General features: G+C 36.3%; 1 protein-coding gene and 1 long non-coding RNA gene across 3 annotated transcripts; one reads left to right on the forward strand and one right to left on the reverse strand.

Annotated features, from left to right (window-relative positions):
- Nucleotides 1-416: 416 nt before the first annotated feature.
- LOC131325341 (transcription factor MYB1-like) lies at nt 417-3,150 on the reverse strand. 2 transcript variants are annotated; one of them, XM_058357545.1, is made up of 3 exons: nt 2,872-3,150; nt 2,043-2,181; nt 417-1,084 (listed from the first exon to the last, which is right to left on the reverse strand). In XM_058357545.1, the coding sequence occupies exons 1-3, from the start codon at nt 3,002-3,004 to the stop codon at nt 544-546; spliced, it is 813 nt and encodes a 270-aa protein (XP_058213528.1). In that variant the 5' UTR covers nt 3,005-3,150; the 3' UTR covers nt 417-543. The 2 variants fall into 2 exon arrangements, with proteins under 2 accessions (XP_058213528.1, XP_058213531.1); XM_058357548.1 differs by having other exon boundaries at nt 2,043-2,172; nt 2,872-3,145.
- Nucleotides 2,204-3,143, forward strand: LOC131325342 (uncharacterized). The gene is made up of 2 exons (XR_009199664.1): nt 2,204-2,786; nt 2,840-3,143. It is a non-coding gene; the product is annotated as an uncharacterized LOC131325342 (long non-coding RNA).
- Nucleotides 3,151-15,226: the final 12,076 nt, after the last annotated feature.

Raw genomic sequence — 15,226 nt, forward strand, 5'->3', positions numbered from 1 at the left:
ATGAGTGCCAGTTACGAATAATTGCCGACTCGTCATGTCATCATCTCCATCGTAATGAATTCTCCGCTGATTTTCACTTGCGAACGGAATTATGTAAATTGTTACTACCATTTCGCGACTGTTCTATTTTCCGTTCTCGTTTAATCGGTCCAGACATCCTGAATTATAAAAAGACCAAACACGGGTTTAGAATTTTATCTCCTGTAGTTTAAGGTAATTAAGCCAAATGAAATTTAAGAGAATAACCTTAAAAAACACTGAAGATCTTAACAAGATTATGCCAATGCCCTGCCTATCTAATTTTTTTTTTTGATCCGCCCCAGCCTATCTCATTCAACATCAAATAGGTCTAGATCAGCTTGCTATTTTTCTACCATCCATTAATTTCCAAATGCCTGCAATTCATCACAACTCTATGCATGTGAATCCCTTTCCACCTAACCATATTGACAAATTGCCAAAATCATACTACAAAATTATTCACCTTAGGTTACACTTTTAGTAGAGTGGAGCCCACAGACAATATATACAATGTTGGATTAATTATTCTGCTAGCCAGCCCCCATTTTGTTGAAGGAAATTGTTTACTGTCCCATCCTCCATCACATCCTTGGAACAAATTAGGGTTCCATCTGGTGCGGCGGGCGCCGATAAATCGTTACATTTATACCCGCTGCAATCGAAATAACATGGGGCATCGAAGTCCGAATTCAGAATATCAGACAAGAAAACGTCCACCATGTTCACATCCAACATGAGGTCGTCGTCCTCCGACGTCGAAGGATTGTTGTCTTGGGCAGTGAATGGCGATGGAATTGACTCCAATATTGGTTTAACAGAAGCACCGGTAGTAGTTTTCTGTAGCTGTGGGCTAATGAAGACCTTGGTGCACCTCATTGCTCGGGTTCGGACCACTTGGGACTCGTTCATCTCCGTTTTGGGAATGGTAGGGTTGTTCTTCCCCTTATTCTTGGATTTTTTTGAGCAGTGGTCGTCAGCTACCTTCTTGCATAAGTTGGTGTTCCAGTAGTTCTTTATTTCATTGTCTGTTCGTCCCGGTAGCCTCCCAGCTATTAGAGACCATCTGCCAATATTGATCACAAAATAAAATGAGCTCAGAGAACAAATAAACAGTACCCATATTTGATTAACTCTGGTCAAAAGCAAAGCACATGCCAAGAGGCAAGATCAGTGCTTCTGAGTTCTGAGCAATTTTTCTCTTACAAATGGTGCATGAGCTGAAGCTCTTGCCAAGTTATAGTAGTGCTGAGAGTGGGCCCCTTAAAGCAAATTCAACCTTTCCCTTAAAAGTAAATGAAAGGTTGAGATCACGATCGATGGAGCCAGAAATCGAAGTCGGAGGAGGCCAAACAATGGAATAAAATTTGGTTTTATAGTTCTTCAAGACTAAATCAAGTCATTCGAGTTTTATGGAATGGTTTTGATAAATTGAAGAATTGATCTTAAGCAATGTTAGGAGTTCAACTCCTCTTCTAAGGTATTAATCCAACTATTCTAACAATACTGACTTTTGCCGACAAAAAAAAATTGAATATTATTGTTATCACATCATTTGATGATACTTAGTATCATTATGGCACGCATGCACAGCATCATTCACCATGGTGTGGTCATGAAAATAAAAATTAGTCTTAATTTCTTATTATGCTTGAAATTTCATTATTCGAATTTTGTAAATGGACTGCAAAATTTCTGGTCAAATTACAGCATGGTAAAAGTTGTATTTTGGACCAAATGGAAGAAACGGAATTATAGTAAAAATAAATTATAATTTTCCTGGAACTTTTATAAGAGAGAAAAAACAACAAACGAAAAACAAAAAACAAGTGTCAGTGTCAACTTTCTCTTCTAATTATTTTTCCTTCATTTCGTTTTCTCTTTATATTTTCTCTACGTAACCGAAAAGGATAGATCACCAGCCCATTGAAAAGTAATCCTGAAAATTGGCTTTTGCCTACCATTTTTTGGCAGCAGCCAAGAGAGAGAGGGAGAGAGATATCTAGAGAGGGAGAGAGAGAGACCTGTTACCCAAGAGCTTGTGAAGCCTAATGATGAGCTCTTCCTCATCATGAGATATGTTCCCTCTCTTAATATTTGGCCTTAGATAATTCAGCCATCGCAGCCTGCAACTCTTTCCACATCTTTTTAGACCTGCAAGAACTTAAATGACCAATTTAATTTCAAAGACCAATTTTCATTTGATTTCGTGGACTGACGAATTAACCAGAAGGCACAGAGCCACCCAAACATCAATTTTTTAGCCCTTTCCCACTACCCAATCATGCTAATTATTATTATTTTTTTATAGGAAACAAATTTTTATATATTAGAAACTCAAAAAAGGGGATCCAAGATATATGCCTGTCCGCAAATTCGGCTTATCTAAAAGAATAGTTTATGTACTTTTTGATAAAGAAAGACTTATTTTTCTATTCCCATTGCAATAAGGGCATCCCTCTGATGGATGTGAAGTTTACGAAGGTAGAGACTTTAGTCTTCCTACGATCTCTCTTAGAAGAAGAAACTCTGAAACTCACCCGACGACTCTTCTTATGAAGTCAATTGTACAGAGTACATCGAGAGAGAGATCAATTACAGACCACATATATTGAGTGAAAGAAAGAAGAATGTTAAAAAAAAAAAAAAAGTGTTTACGCGATTCAGTCACAGATTGTAACTTACATTAACAAGATCAGAGGGGAGGAGAAATCTTATTCGTGAGTAGTTGTGAAACATTGAGTCATTATACTGTGTTCACTGCTGAGGTCCTTTCATTCACTGCTGAGGTCCTTTCAGAGAGAGAGAGAGAGAGACAGAGAGAGAGAGAGAGAGAGAGAGAGAGAGAGAGACCTGCTTTCTTAGAAAGGTTTCTCCAACTGCCTTCCCCATGGAGCTTAATGTAATCTCTCAGAATTTTGTCTTCAGACGCAGTCCATGCACCTCTGTTCAACCCTTCCTTTGCGCAACAGGGGCTTCTCCCCATCTACCTTGAATATTTTAGGAAATATCTATATTCTGCGCACTCTCTCTCTCTCTCTCTCTCTACTTTAACCCAAGTCTCCACCGGTGTTGGAAATTCAGTGGAGAGCTGTGCTTCTTATGGGGTGGTTTCTAATTGTCATGTATTCCATACGTCACAAGAAATGTTGTCCTTCTATAATGCATAGACAAGAAAGTGGGCTCTATTTGGAGTGACTATTCGAGTACTCCTGCATGCATCAAGGACACGTGATGGTCCAAGTCGATCTTTCTCTTCAAAAGATATTTATATGGTTCCATTCACTCTAGAGCGGATACTACGGAAATATGTGCGGTGGATACAAATTTCGGGACACCATGTGTCCTTGCCCGCGAGTCGCTAAATAATTTTTCTTATTCATATATATGGTCCCCTACGCATCCAACGTGAACTGAGAGGTTTGAAACTAGAGTAATCAAATTGAATTCTAAGGAGTGCTACAGAACAATTAACCATTTTTTTTTTTTTTTCTAGAGTGTGTTTAATTTGAAATTCACGTGCCAAAAGGGGACCATTTTGATCGCACAAGACATTATTGTATGTACAACTATGTTTTTTTGTCGTTTACATTGTCTCAAAAGTTCAACGTGAATTATTTTAATACCGGAGATTGTAACCACCAACTCATCTAAACATTTAAGCTGGTAGTTCGGATAAAAAAACAAAAAAATTATTAAGCCGGTACAGAGATTGGTTATGTCCTTCAAATGCCCCTCACGTGTAGCTATGCTTTCCTCCATAACTAAGCGGGTTGAACACGTGCAAATATAAATTATCAGATATGCTGTGATGTTGAATACATGATTTATTGCACGCTCTGGTATATTAGATTGTCGATCACAAACTCATCTAAAAACTTAATACATTGTTTGAATAGTGTTTTGAAAATTTTTGAATTTGGTTTTTAGGAAATGAGTAGAGAGAGAAATTAGAAAAATAATTGGAGATAAGAATAATGAGTGAAGAGAGATAAAAAGAAATGAGAATAATGATTGGAGTGTGGAAAGAGAAATGAAAATAATAATTGAAAGTAAAAGTAATAAGTATTTTTTGAGTTAGAATTATTTTTTATCTAAATGCCATCCAAACAAGACATAATTGGTTAGAGAGAAAGGTAGGTAATAGGTTCATGGGGTTTGGCCAAGTGGACGGTACGTACAAGAAAGCTGGAGCAGTAATTTTTTGTCTTTTATGGGGTCGCATGTTTGAACTCTATGGAAACCAAACATTCCTTGTTGGAAATTTGAATGGATTGGGGGGCCTTTACTTCCCCATATTCATGATGGGGGTTACCTCTATTCATTGTGGGGGTTATTCCTCTATTCATTGTGGGGGTTTTTCCCCCATTCATTCTGCCATTTACTCCACGTATTGAAGGCTAGGTAGCATTATTAGGGTCAAGCTCTGCCTATAAAAGGAGCATTTCACAGCATAATTCTACACCAATTCACCCAAGAATTCACTAGCATTCTGATATAGTGTGAGAGAGAGACAGACGCCGAGTTAGTTCGCCAAGACGTTCTTCGGTGGTGTTCCGACATTCGTGGTCCGAGCCGGATCAATCCTGGGAGACAGACGCCGAGTAACCTCAACACCCTCCGGTAGGGGGTGAATCTGTTTTAAGGACACCGTGTGCAACACGGGTTTCGGTTCACAAATCCATATTCAGTATTTCGGTTCTCATTTCGGTTTTGTAATTTCATTATATTATAATTCAGTTCTTGTGTAAATGTAATAGAATTCGTATTCTGGATTTCCGATTGAAACTTTTGGGTAACATTCCTAACCTTGGGGCCATTGGAGGATTTGTCCGGTCGTTAATTTGAGGGTCTGAAAATTATTTGAAGTGCGAGGAAGTTCGTTCGAACATCCCGGCTATTAAAAAAAAAATATTATGATGATAGTGACAGGTGAGAGGTGCATAGCAAGAAGTTGGTACGTGTTACCTACATCCAGCTCCCAGTTAGAGTATCCACATTGTAATAAGCAAATTGATATGGATAAACAAACTTAACAAAAATGCTAAGAAAACACATCACATTATAATAAGCAAAGTTACAAGTCTTTTAGCAAATAATCAAATTTCATCCATTCCATAACCAAACTTAACAACTTTTACCAATAACCAAAACTCAATAATCAAACCCAATAACCAAACTTAAAACCAAAAAACTAAAAAACACCCCACATTAGAATCGTCTCATCGAGACGAATAATTTGGTGTGATCGGGTGCGTGATTAAAACTCGTTTGCAATTGAACATAGGTGCATTGCGTATTGTGAGGTTTTTTTTTATAGGGATGCAAAAATAACCAATGTGGAGGTAAAATTTGTTAAGTTTAATTATGAACTAAATAGATAATCAAATGCTGACGTGACACATTTTGATTATTGAATTTGATTATTCCCATTGCGGATGCTCTTATGACACAGTTTAGGAGTTTTTAAGGAATGAAATTCTACCATCACGTGAGTGGTAATAAAAGCGTTTTCACTTTAATTAATCCGAGATCGGTGAGTGGGTAATATAGGCTCAATACAATCCTAGTCCTACGTTTAAGTTAATTAATTTGGTTAATCTTGATTATTGTTAAGAGTCCGTTTTAGAACACCTTCTTAAAAAATAAGTACTTATTTCACATTTTCAAACTTAAAAATAATGTAAATGAAAAATAACTTTTAAATTATTTTTGCACCGTATTAAAGATCTCAATGAGATCTTTCAAATAAAATTCATATTGCATATTTTTAGATTTCAATAAGCCCATTATTTTTGAACTTGAAATTGTCTTTTTAAAAAATAAGTACTTATTTCGCATTTCGGAACGGGGCTAAGTCATTAATTATAACAACTTTCATCTGCCCTTCCTCATTATTGCACCTTTCTTCCCGAATTTCCCACACCCGCATGAAAGTTTGTTGCAGCCCAGCACACGCTCCGCGGAGGAGTCTAAGGCTCCGTTCCAGAACACCTTTTTAAAAAATAAGTACTTATTTCACATTTTCAAACTCAAAAATAATATAAATGAAAATTTTTTTTTCAATTTTTTTTTTACCGTATAAATGATCTCAACGAGATCTATCAAACAAGATCCATATTGATAGAAAAATTATTTACGTAAATACTTAATTTTTGAGCTTGAAATTACCTTCTTAAAAAATAAATAATTATTTTCATTTCCGGAACGGAGTCTAACTCTTTCTCTGGAAGAGTTCTTTTTTTACAAATTCAAACCATTTGAAATACTTTTTATCGGTTTGGATGGAGAACAACATACATGTGGATCCGCCATTTGCTCTGTCTCCTCTCTCTCATGATCAGCCATGACTTTTTGGGAGCCTAAAGAAAAAAATTATAGACGAGGCTTTTTTTGTCGAATTATTATAAGAGGTACTAAAGAAAAGGGGCCCGTAAAATTCGTAATTTTTAGGGGCTTAAAGTGACTGCACCTTGATATTTAGCTCAAGACGGTCTCTCTCTCCCATATGTTTTGATCAGTAAAAGAAAAAATCTTATTTAATTTATCGAAATAATTAAGATGTGAAATTTCTACAATAGCCAAACTCGCCAAAATGCCCCTGCATCAGGGTCGCTAGCAGCTCGGTAATACCAATTGAGATTTTTAATTTGGTTAAAAAAAAAATGACTTGCTGAAGTAGAATTAATGGGACCAAATTAAAGAAAGAGTTGCTATATAATGCTATGACTTGCTCAAGTAGAAAATGGGTTTCTGATGTGGATCCCTAACTACAAGAGCATTCCGCAGGGACCGGAGGATGGTGTTGTGCCCATTCGGATCGTTCGTGTCGGCAATCAATGGTCAGGATTGCAGAGACGGTTAAAATTACGCACAATACCGAACAATCTGGACCATTAATTGCCAAGACAGAGATGGATGATCCAAATCAGCATAGCACCATCCACCAATCCATTTTGCAGTCTGAACAATAATTTTCAAAAACATACTAGACCATACGTTACTAGGACTTCTGGAGTCCTAATAAAACTTTGACGGAGTCGTCAGGATCTGATTTGATTAAGGAAACCATATTCAATACTTTTTTCAGTTGTCTGGGTCAGCTTACGTGAAACTCATCTAATTTCGGAGCTCTTAAATTAACGATCGGATAAACTGTTTAGTGGCCTCAAGGTTTGAAAATTTTGGCCTCTGTAAAATTCAAACATGAAAAATCATGGAGGATGAACACTTAAATTAGTTTTCTCATGTCCACCTGGGCACACTGGGTAACCATTTTTAGTACTTCGACAACGACGAGCAATCAGATTGAGATCATGTCCCCATGATTTAACTAAACCATGCACCTAATTTATTGCATGTAATAGGTTCGAACACGTAGATGGAAGCATTTCCAATAATATATATTTTTTTTTTAGGTTCGATGGTCACGGACTCACGGGTGTTTGAACCAGTTTACATGCACATTAACTAATCTCGGTCTGGTCAAAGGCATGTCATCCAAGCCGGGACTAGGGTACGTGCAAGAAATTACTTTCTTGCGGCTTGACTTAAAAAATCAATTCCTAACCAATTGTGTAAGTGCAAACCCACCAACCAATCGGACTAAATGTTGGGGCTATATCCAAATTAGTCCAATAATTAAGGAACGCCGTGAAATATGCGCTAAGGTAAAATGTATACCACCACGCACCATCCGTTTAAAATCAACAGGAAAGAAAATTAATTAATACTCCCTTCGTCCCTTTTTGAGAGCTCCATCTCGTAAATTTAATTTTTATGGAGGCATCATCATTTTTTTTATAGAGGTATCATTGTTACATTTTAAAAGTTATAAATTTTCCTACTTACCCTTCATAGAGATATTATCAATACATGCCCTTTTACTCACTAACTTTTCAAAATAAAATCTACTTTTAGGATAAAATGAAAAATGTACCTACTTTTATCAACTAACTTTACAAAATGAACATAACCCAAAATGAAATACTGAACTCTAAAAAATGAACAAAGAGAGTACATAAGTTAAAGTTACGATGTAATGGGTTCAATATTGTGTCATTCAAAATGTTACGTAGATTACAATTAGTTATCACACAATATGAGTTACTCCTTGTCTCCCAACCACCCAACAAAAGTGAATGATAATGTCCCTACCGCATAATTTGTCGCTACGTAAATGGTTAGGAGTACGACATATTCAACGTGTTCTACGGGAACATTGACACGTTGAGTACTAATTAGTCAAAGAATCCTTGAATAAGGTTTAAGCCCGAGGGTAAAGTTTGGCTTCACCAAAAGCTACCCCTGATAAAGTTTACTGAGGTAGGATCATTAAAAACTACTCCTAATAACGTTTACTAATCTTAACGATTCTCCTCAAGTAATGGAGGGCCAAAAATTTTGTTGACAAACTATCAAAACAACCCCGAGGTTCTTTTGCAAACTATAGATTGCCCTCTCACATTTGATAAAGTACAAATAAACCCCTATTGCGAAACAAATTACCTCTTGTTGTGATGTAGACGTTAGGAAATTTGACAAAATTTGTGTGACATCAACAATCCTAATTAGAATGGACCACATTGTCTTTTTGTAACTTGTGAGAGGCTGCAAATGTTTGAAAATAGCTTTTCACAGGCTACGAAAAGATAGTTTAGTCCATTGTAATTAGGATTTGATGATGTCAAATAGATTTCGTCGAATTTGTTAGCTGCTACATTACGACAAGGGAGTAATGTGTTATGTGACAGGGGGTATTTTCAAATTTCCCTAACTTGAGGAGGAAATCTGTAATTTTTAAAATCTCAGGGGTGATTTTAGTAATTTACCCAATAATTTTTGGATCTTGATAATTATATTGTGAAATACATCACACTCACGTGATGGTTGGGTTTTCACCGACCTCAAAAACCCTATGTTCATAAAATAAAAAGTTAAGAAAAATGAGAGTAGACAGTAGTGGACCAGTGGTCCATCTAGTTTAGAAATGGTCCATCGAGTATTAAACCTCATCGCGGGATTTCCCTCGTTAGAGCATCCACATCGGTCTCTATTTTTTTTTTTTTAGTAAAATTCCTTATTATTTCTCAAAAATAAAAAAAGAAATGGAAAATTTGGTGCCACACAAACAACGAAGATACTACTTACACAACAATCCAAACACAACAACTTGCACAACCTCTCACATATATGTGAGGTCTACACATAGTAGTGTGTGTGGAGTCCACATATATGTGAGAGGTTGTGTAAATTGTTGTGTGAGTATCATTTTTGCACAAACAATGCTGAAGTTTTCTCAAATTTGGCAAATGCAAATTCATTTGCCATATATATGGCAAAATTGATGGCAACATTGCCATTTGTGATTGAGAGAGAGAGAGAGGAGAGATGTGAACGCAATGACAAAATGACATTCAAAGATGAGAGAAAATATTGAGGATCATGTCAATCAAAAAAAGAAAATATAGAGGATCATATCTATAATACTATTCACCTTTTTAAATGGCATTTTTGTCCTTATGAGCCTTTTCTAATAAACTTTTATACCAACCATATATATACTTATGAGAGTACCAAAATAAGTTTTTTTTTTTAAATTCATAACGTGATTAATTTAGAGACAATGATTTGCGGTTGAAGTGAACATGAATAATAACCTCTATGATCACTTCGACTAAGAAATATTATTTTAATACTCTCGAATAGAGTGTTGGGTTGGAAAAACTCTAAAGATAAATTTGAAATTTGAAAAAAAAAAGAGAAAAATATAGGAGCACAGAGAAACACATACAAAGAGGATTGCACAGAAGTATCGATCGGTAATTTAGCATTCAAACTTTTTTTTGGGTGGAAGAAGAGTATGAACTTCATTAATGAAAGAGATTACTACCTACCGGTTGCATCTAATACTACTAGTAAAAGACAAATAAAATGAATGATATATTTCTTTTTCAGACTTTTTTTCCTGGAATTTTCCATCTGCATTATTTTTGTCTTCTTCAGTGAAGTTAGGACTGCCTCCCATCTTGGAGGCAACACATCACATGAAAAGGACAATTCAATTAAGAAACAGAAGAATCAAGAGGAGCAAACGGACCACTTTTGGGAGGTTGAAAATTTATTTACTAGTACTATATAAATATATACAGTATGAGCTAGCCTCTCCAAATTTTATATGGCTCAACCAATTTTCCAAAGAGCTTGGGGGGTTTGTGTTGTGGTCCTGTCAAGGCTAGGACACAATCGATATATGCTTTAGTTCACCTACTTTTCAACTGCATAAGACAGAAATCATTGAAATATTGGCCACGTGATATGTGTGTGTGTCCTCAAAAGTTGCGAGTTCGTTGATTTTATGCCGTTAAATCACTGGACTATTTTCGGTCGTTAATTTCAGGACATCAGAATACGTCGAGATGCATGTAAGCTGACTCGGTCATTTAATTTAAAAAAAAAAATCTTTTCGTTCCCACATCGTGTAAGCATCATCACATAGGATGCGAATAGAATTCCATAACATTTTTATATAACTATTACATTTTTATAAATTTATGTGAAGATGTTATGAAATTTGTCTATTTCATTGGTTGCATGCCGTTCACCCGCTGACCCGCACGTGGGTTGTGCATAAAACATTTCGGGAAAAAGACAGGCATTTTTTCAATCTCTTCTTCGAATACTATACACCACATAGTACAATATTTTGTACTGATTAGGTGAAGTCACAATATTACTCTTAGATACTAGGCAAAGAAAGCTGAGAGGTCTTTAGCCGAACAGCATTAGAATTGAAGTGCACTTAAATTGTAGGAGAAAGGAGGTCAAGAGTTCAATTCTGCTTAAGGTGCTAAGCTAAGTTTCATTCGCTAAGATTTTTGGTCTTTACCGGTTACCACAAAGCCAAAAGCTACATATATTGTTCCTTAGATTTTTTGTCCATACCCTATAGACAACACTACACTGTAGCATTTCCCAAACCAACCAGCCACCATAAAAACCTAAAGTGAAATGTTGATTTTGCCATTGAAGTTGGAGTGATGCTATATGTATCGACAGGAGGAGGAGAGAAATCGTACCGTCGGTGGGCCGTCTCCAGACACCAAACGGCCGATCCGAGCCGTCCAAAAATTCTTAAAAAAAACCCGATGGGGCTTACGCGAGAATCAACGGCATTTAAGGTGTGTAGGGTGCTTGATCCGAGCACCCTTTTTTCATGTATATACACGTATATACATATATACACAAAAAATGGTGCTCAGATCAAGCATCCTACACACCTCGGATGCCATTGATTCTCGTGAAGGCCCCATCGGTTTTTTTTTTATAAAATTTTTGGATGGCTCGGATCGGCCATTCGGCGGCCATCGGTACGACTTCTCTCCCCCGGTCAGTACTTATATCATTTTTGTTGAAGTTGTAATCATATCTTTTTTTCCAAATAAAAAATAAAAATAATTATTGCAAATGAATAAGTTCTTTGGATAAGGGCAAGAAGGTCATTTGGTTAATAACACTCATAGACACTAAAGTTAATAGAAACAACTTTTTAATAACTTATCGACACTAAAGTCAAAAAAGCCAACAAAATCCAAAAAGCCCTTAGCGAAATTTAGGCTGATTTTAGCCGAATGAAAAAAAGTACGAAAAGATAACATAAAAAAAAAAAAAAACATAATGAAGGACACTAGTCGCTTCTACATTTCACCTCAGGGAAAAAAGAAAAAAGCAGTGTCAAAATCAGTTATCATTAAAAGGTAAGACACAGAGAGATGCTAATTAATCATCTCAGATTCTTAAAAAGGAGATAGATACCCTTTATTTCATTTCACCACAATCATTTGAGGGCCAAATTGGTTGATAACTTAGTTTTGTCAAATATCATGCGTGGGGGTTGAATTATTTTCTTGTCTTCTTAACCAAAAAAGGTAAAGATCATGTGAGGGGTTGAATTATCATGTTAGGGTTAGGGTTTTGTGGGTCTGGATCTGTCGGGCGGGTCCTCTTTGGCCTGTTTGGTATTTTGGGTTTTGTTGTTTATTTTGGGTATCGGGCGTGCTTATTTGTACTCCTTCCGTCCTAAATTGGATGTTAATTTTTGATATCCGTGCCAATTTCAATTCCTTATATCTTTCAATATGGATATCAAAAAATATGCAATATGGATCTTGTTTGATAGTTCTTGATTAGTTCTATTATACAAAGTTTTCAAACTCATGAAAAACACTATAGATCGAAAGATATAAACAATGAAAAATGACACGAGTTTCAAAAATTGTCATTCTTTTTGGGACGGAGGGAGTATTATTTTTGGATTCCCGTGTTAGACCTTAGGGGCTGGGCTGGGTTTAGACCCATGTCATGTACTGTCCAACTTTTTGTTGGATTTTCCTTTTCCCTCTCCTCATTTTTAATAAATTTTTGCCTATAACAAAAAGATGTAGCCAAAAGCCAACACAGTTGCTGATAAAAAATAAAAAATAAAAAAAGCCAACACAGTCAACAGTTGATATTGCACCGTAAAAAAGGTTTGAAAAAACAGCACTCAAAGTAGAAAAAATGAAAACCACCATGTGGGTATTGAAGGGTAGGTATAAACACCTTTTAATTTTTCTTGGGATGCGAAATGAAAAACAATCGTGTTGTGACCAATGAGGGATCGGTTCAGCGGGACAGAGGGAAGTACAAGAGTGGGGAGGTCGAGCCTCCCTCAACCTTGTTAAAGTCACGGTAGTTATTGAGTGCAGAATACATATTAAAGAGTGGTTATGTAGTGAAAAATAATTACTCCTTTTTATGTATGTAGGTATGTTTTGCCGAGTATTAATAAAAAGTGCGTAGCTATATTTTTCTGGAATTTTCCATCTGCATTATTTTTGTCTTCTTCAGTGAAGTTAGGACTGCCTCCCATCTTGGAGGCAACACATCACATGAAAAGGATAATTCAATTAAGAAACAGAAGAATCAAGAGGAGCAAACGGACCACTTATGGGAGGTTGAAAATTTATTTACTACTATATAAATATAAACAGTATGAGCTAGCCTCTCCAAATTTTATATGGCTCAACCAATTTTCCAAAGAGCTTGGGGGGTTTGTGTTGTGGTCCTGTCAAGGCTAGGACACAATCGATATATGCTTTAGTTCACCTACTTTTCAACTGCATAAGACAGAAATCATTGAAATATTGGCCACGTGATATGTGTGTGTGTCCTCAAAAGTTGCGAGTTCGTTGATTTTATGCCGTTAAATCACTGGACTATTTTCGGTCGTTAATTTCAGGACATCAGAATACGTCGAGATGCATGTAAGCTGACTCGGTCATTTAATTTAAAAAAAAAAATCTTTTCGTTCCCACATCGTGTAAGCATCATCACATAGGATGCGAATAGAATTCCATAACATTTTTATATAACTATTACATTTTTATAAATTTATGTGAAGATGTTATGAAATTTGTCTATTTCATTGGTTGCATGCCGTTCACCCGCTGACCCGCATGTGGGTTGTGCATAAAACATTTCGGGAAAATAACAGATGTATTTTTTCAATCTCTTCTTCGAATACTATACACCACATAGTACAATATTTTGTACTGAAAAAGGAGGTCAAGAGTTCAATTCCGCTTAAGGTGCTAAGCTAAGTTTCATTCGCTAAGATTTTTGGTAGTTACCACAAAGCCAAAAGCTACATATATTGTTCCTTAGATTTTTTGTCCATACCCTATAGACAACACTACACTGTAGCATTTCCCAAACCAACCAGCCACCATAAAAACCCAAAGTGAAATGTTGATTTTGCCATTGAAGTTGGAGTGATGCTATATGTATCGACAGGAGGAGGAGAGAAATCGTACCGCCGGCGGGCCGTCTCTAGCCATCGGACGGCCGATCCGAGTCGTTCAAAAATTCTATAAAAAAAAAACCGATGGGGCCCTCACGAGAATCAACGGCATCCAAGGTGTGTAGGGTGCTTGATCCGAGCACCTTTTTTTCATGTATATACACGAAAAAGAGTGCTCAGATCAAGCATCCTACACACCTCGGATGCCATTGATTCTCGTGAGGGCCCCATCGGTTTTTTTTTTATAGAATTTTTGGACAGCTCGGATCTGCCGTCCGGCAGTCGGAGACGGCCCGCCGGTGGCCGTCCCCCGGTCAGTACTTATATCATTTTTGTTGAAGTTGTAATCATATCTTTTTTTCCAAAAAAAAATAAAAATAATTACTGCAGATGAATAAGTTCTTTGGATAAGGGCAATAAGGTCATTTGGTAAACACCACTCATAGACACTAAAGTTAATGGAAACAACTTTTCAATAACTTATCGACACTAAAGTCAAAAAAAGCCTATAAAATCCAAAAAGCCCTTGGCGAAACTTAGTCTGATTTTAGCCGCATGAAAAAAAGTACGAAAAGATAACAAAAAAAAAAAACATAATGAACGACACTAGTCGCTTCTACATTTCACCTCAGGAAAAAAAGAAAAAAGCAGTGTCAAAATCAGTTATCATTAAAAGGTAATACACAGAGTTGCTAATTAATCATCTCAGATTCTTAAAAAGGAGATAGATATACCGTTTATTTCATTTCACCACAATCATGTGAGGGCCAAATTGGTTGATAACTTAGTTTTGTCAAATATCATGCGTGGGGGTTGAATTATTTTCTTGTCTTCTTAACCAAAAAAGGTGGAGATCATGTGAGGGGTTGAATTATCATGTTAGGGTTAGGGTTTTGTGGGTCTGGATCTGTCGGGTGGGTTCTCTTGGGCTTATTTATTTTTTTGGACTTTGTTGTTTATTTTGGGTATCGGACGTGCGTATTTGTATTATTTTTGGATTCCCGTGTTAGACTTTAGGGGCTGGGCTGGGTTTTGACCCATGTCATGTATTGTCCAACTTTTTGTTAGATTTCTCTTTTCCATCTCCTCGTTTTTAATAAATTTTTGCCTATAACAAAAAGATGTAGCCAAAAGCCAACACAGTTGCTGATTAAAAAAAAAAAAAAGCCAACACAGTCAACAGTTGATATTGCACCGTAAAGATTTTCCGCTTGACCAAAAAAAAAATATTGCACCTTAAAAAAGGTTTGAAAAAACAGCACTCAAAGTAGAAAAAATGAAAACCACCATGTGGGAATTGAAGGGTAGGTATAGCACCTTTAATTTTTCTTGTGATGCGAAATGAAAAACAATCATGTTGTGACCAAT

The sequence above is a fragment of the Rhododendron vialii genome, chromosome 5a (genome assembly GCF_030253575.1).
Source record: "Rhododendron vialii isolate Sample 1 chromosome 5a, ASM3025357v1".
In the NCBI taxonomy this organism is placed as follows: domain Eukaryota; kingdom Viridiplantae; phylum Streptophyta; class Magnoliopsida; order Ericales; family Ericaceae; genus Rhododendron; species Rhododendron vialii.

Excerpts from the sequence above, each read along its gene's own strand:
- LOC131325341 (XM_058357545.1), bottom strand. The coding sequence starts at position 3,004 with ATGGGGAGAAGCCCCTGTTGCGCAAAGGAAGGGTTGAACAGAGGTGCA. Across the intron at positions 2,182-2,871 it reads AAACCTTTCTAAGAAAGCAG|TTCTTGCAGGTCTAAAAAGA; the intron begins GTCTCTCTCTCT and ends TGGTCATTTAAG. Across the intron at positions 1,085-2,042 it reads CACAAGCTCTTGGGTAACAG|ATGGTCTCTAATAGCTGGGA; the intron begins GTCTCTCTCTCT and ends CAATATTGGCAG.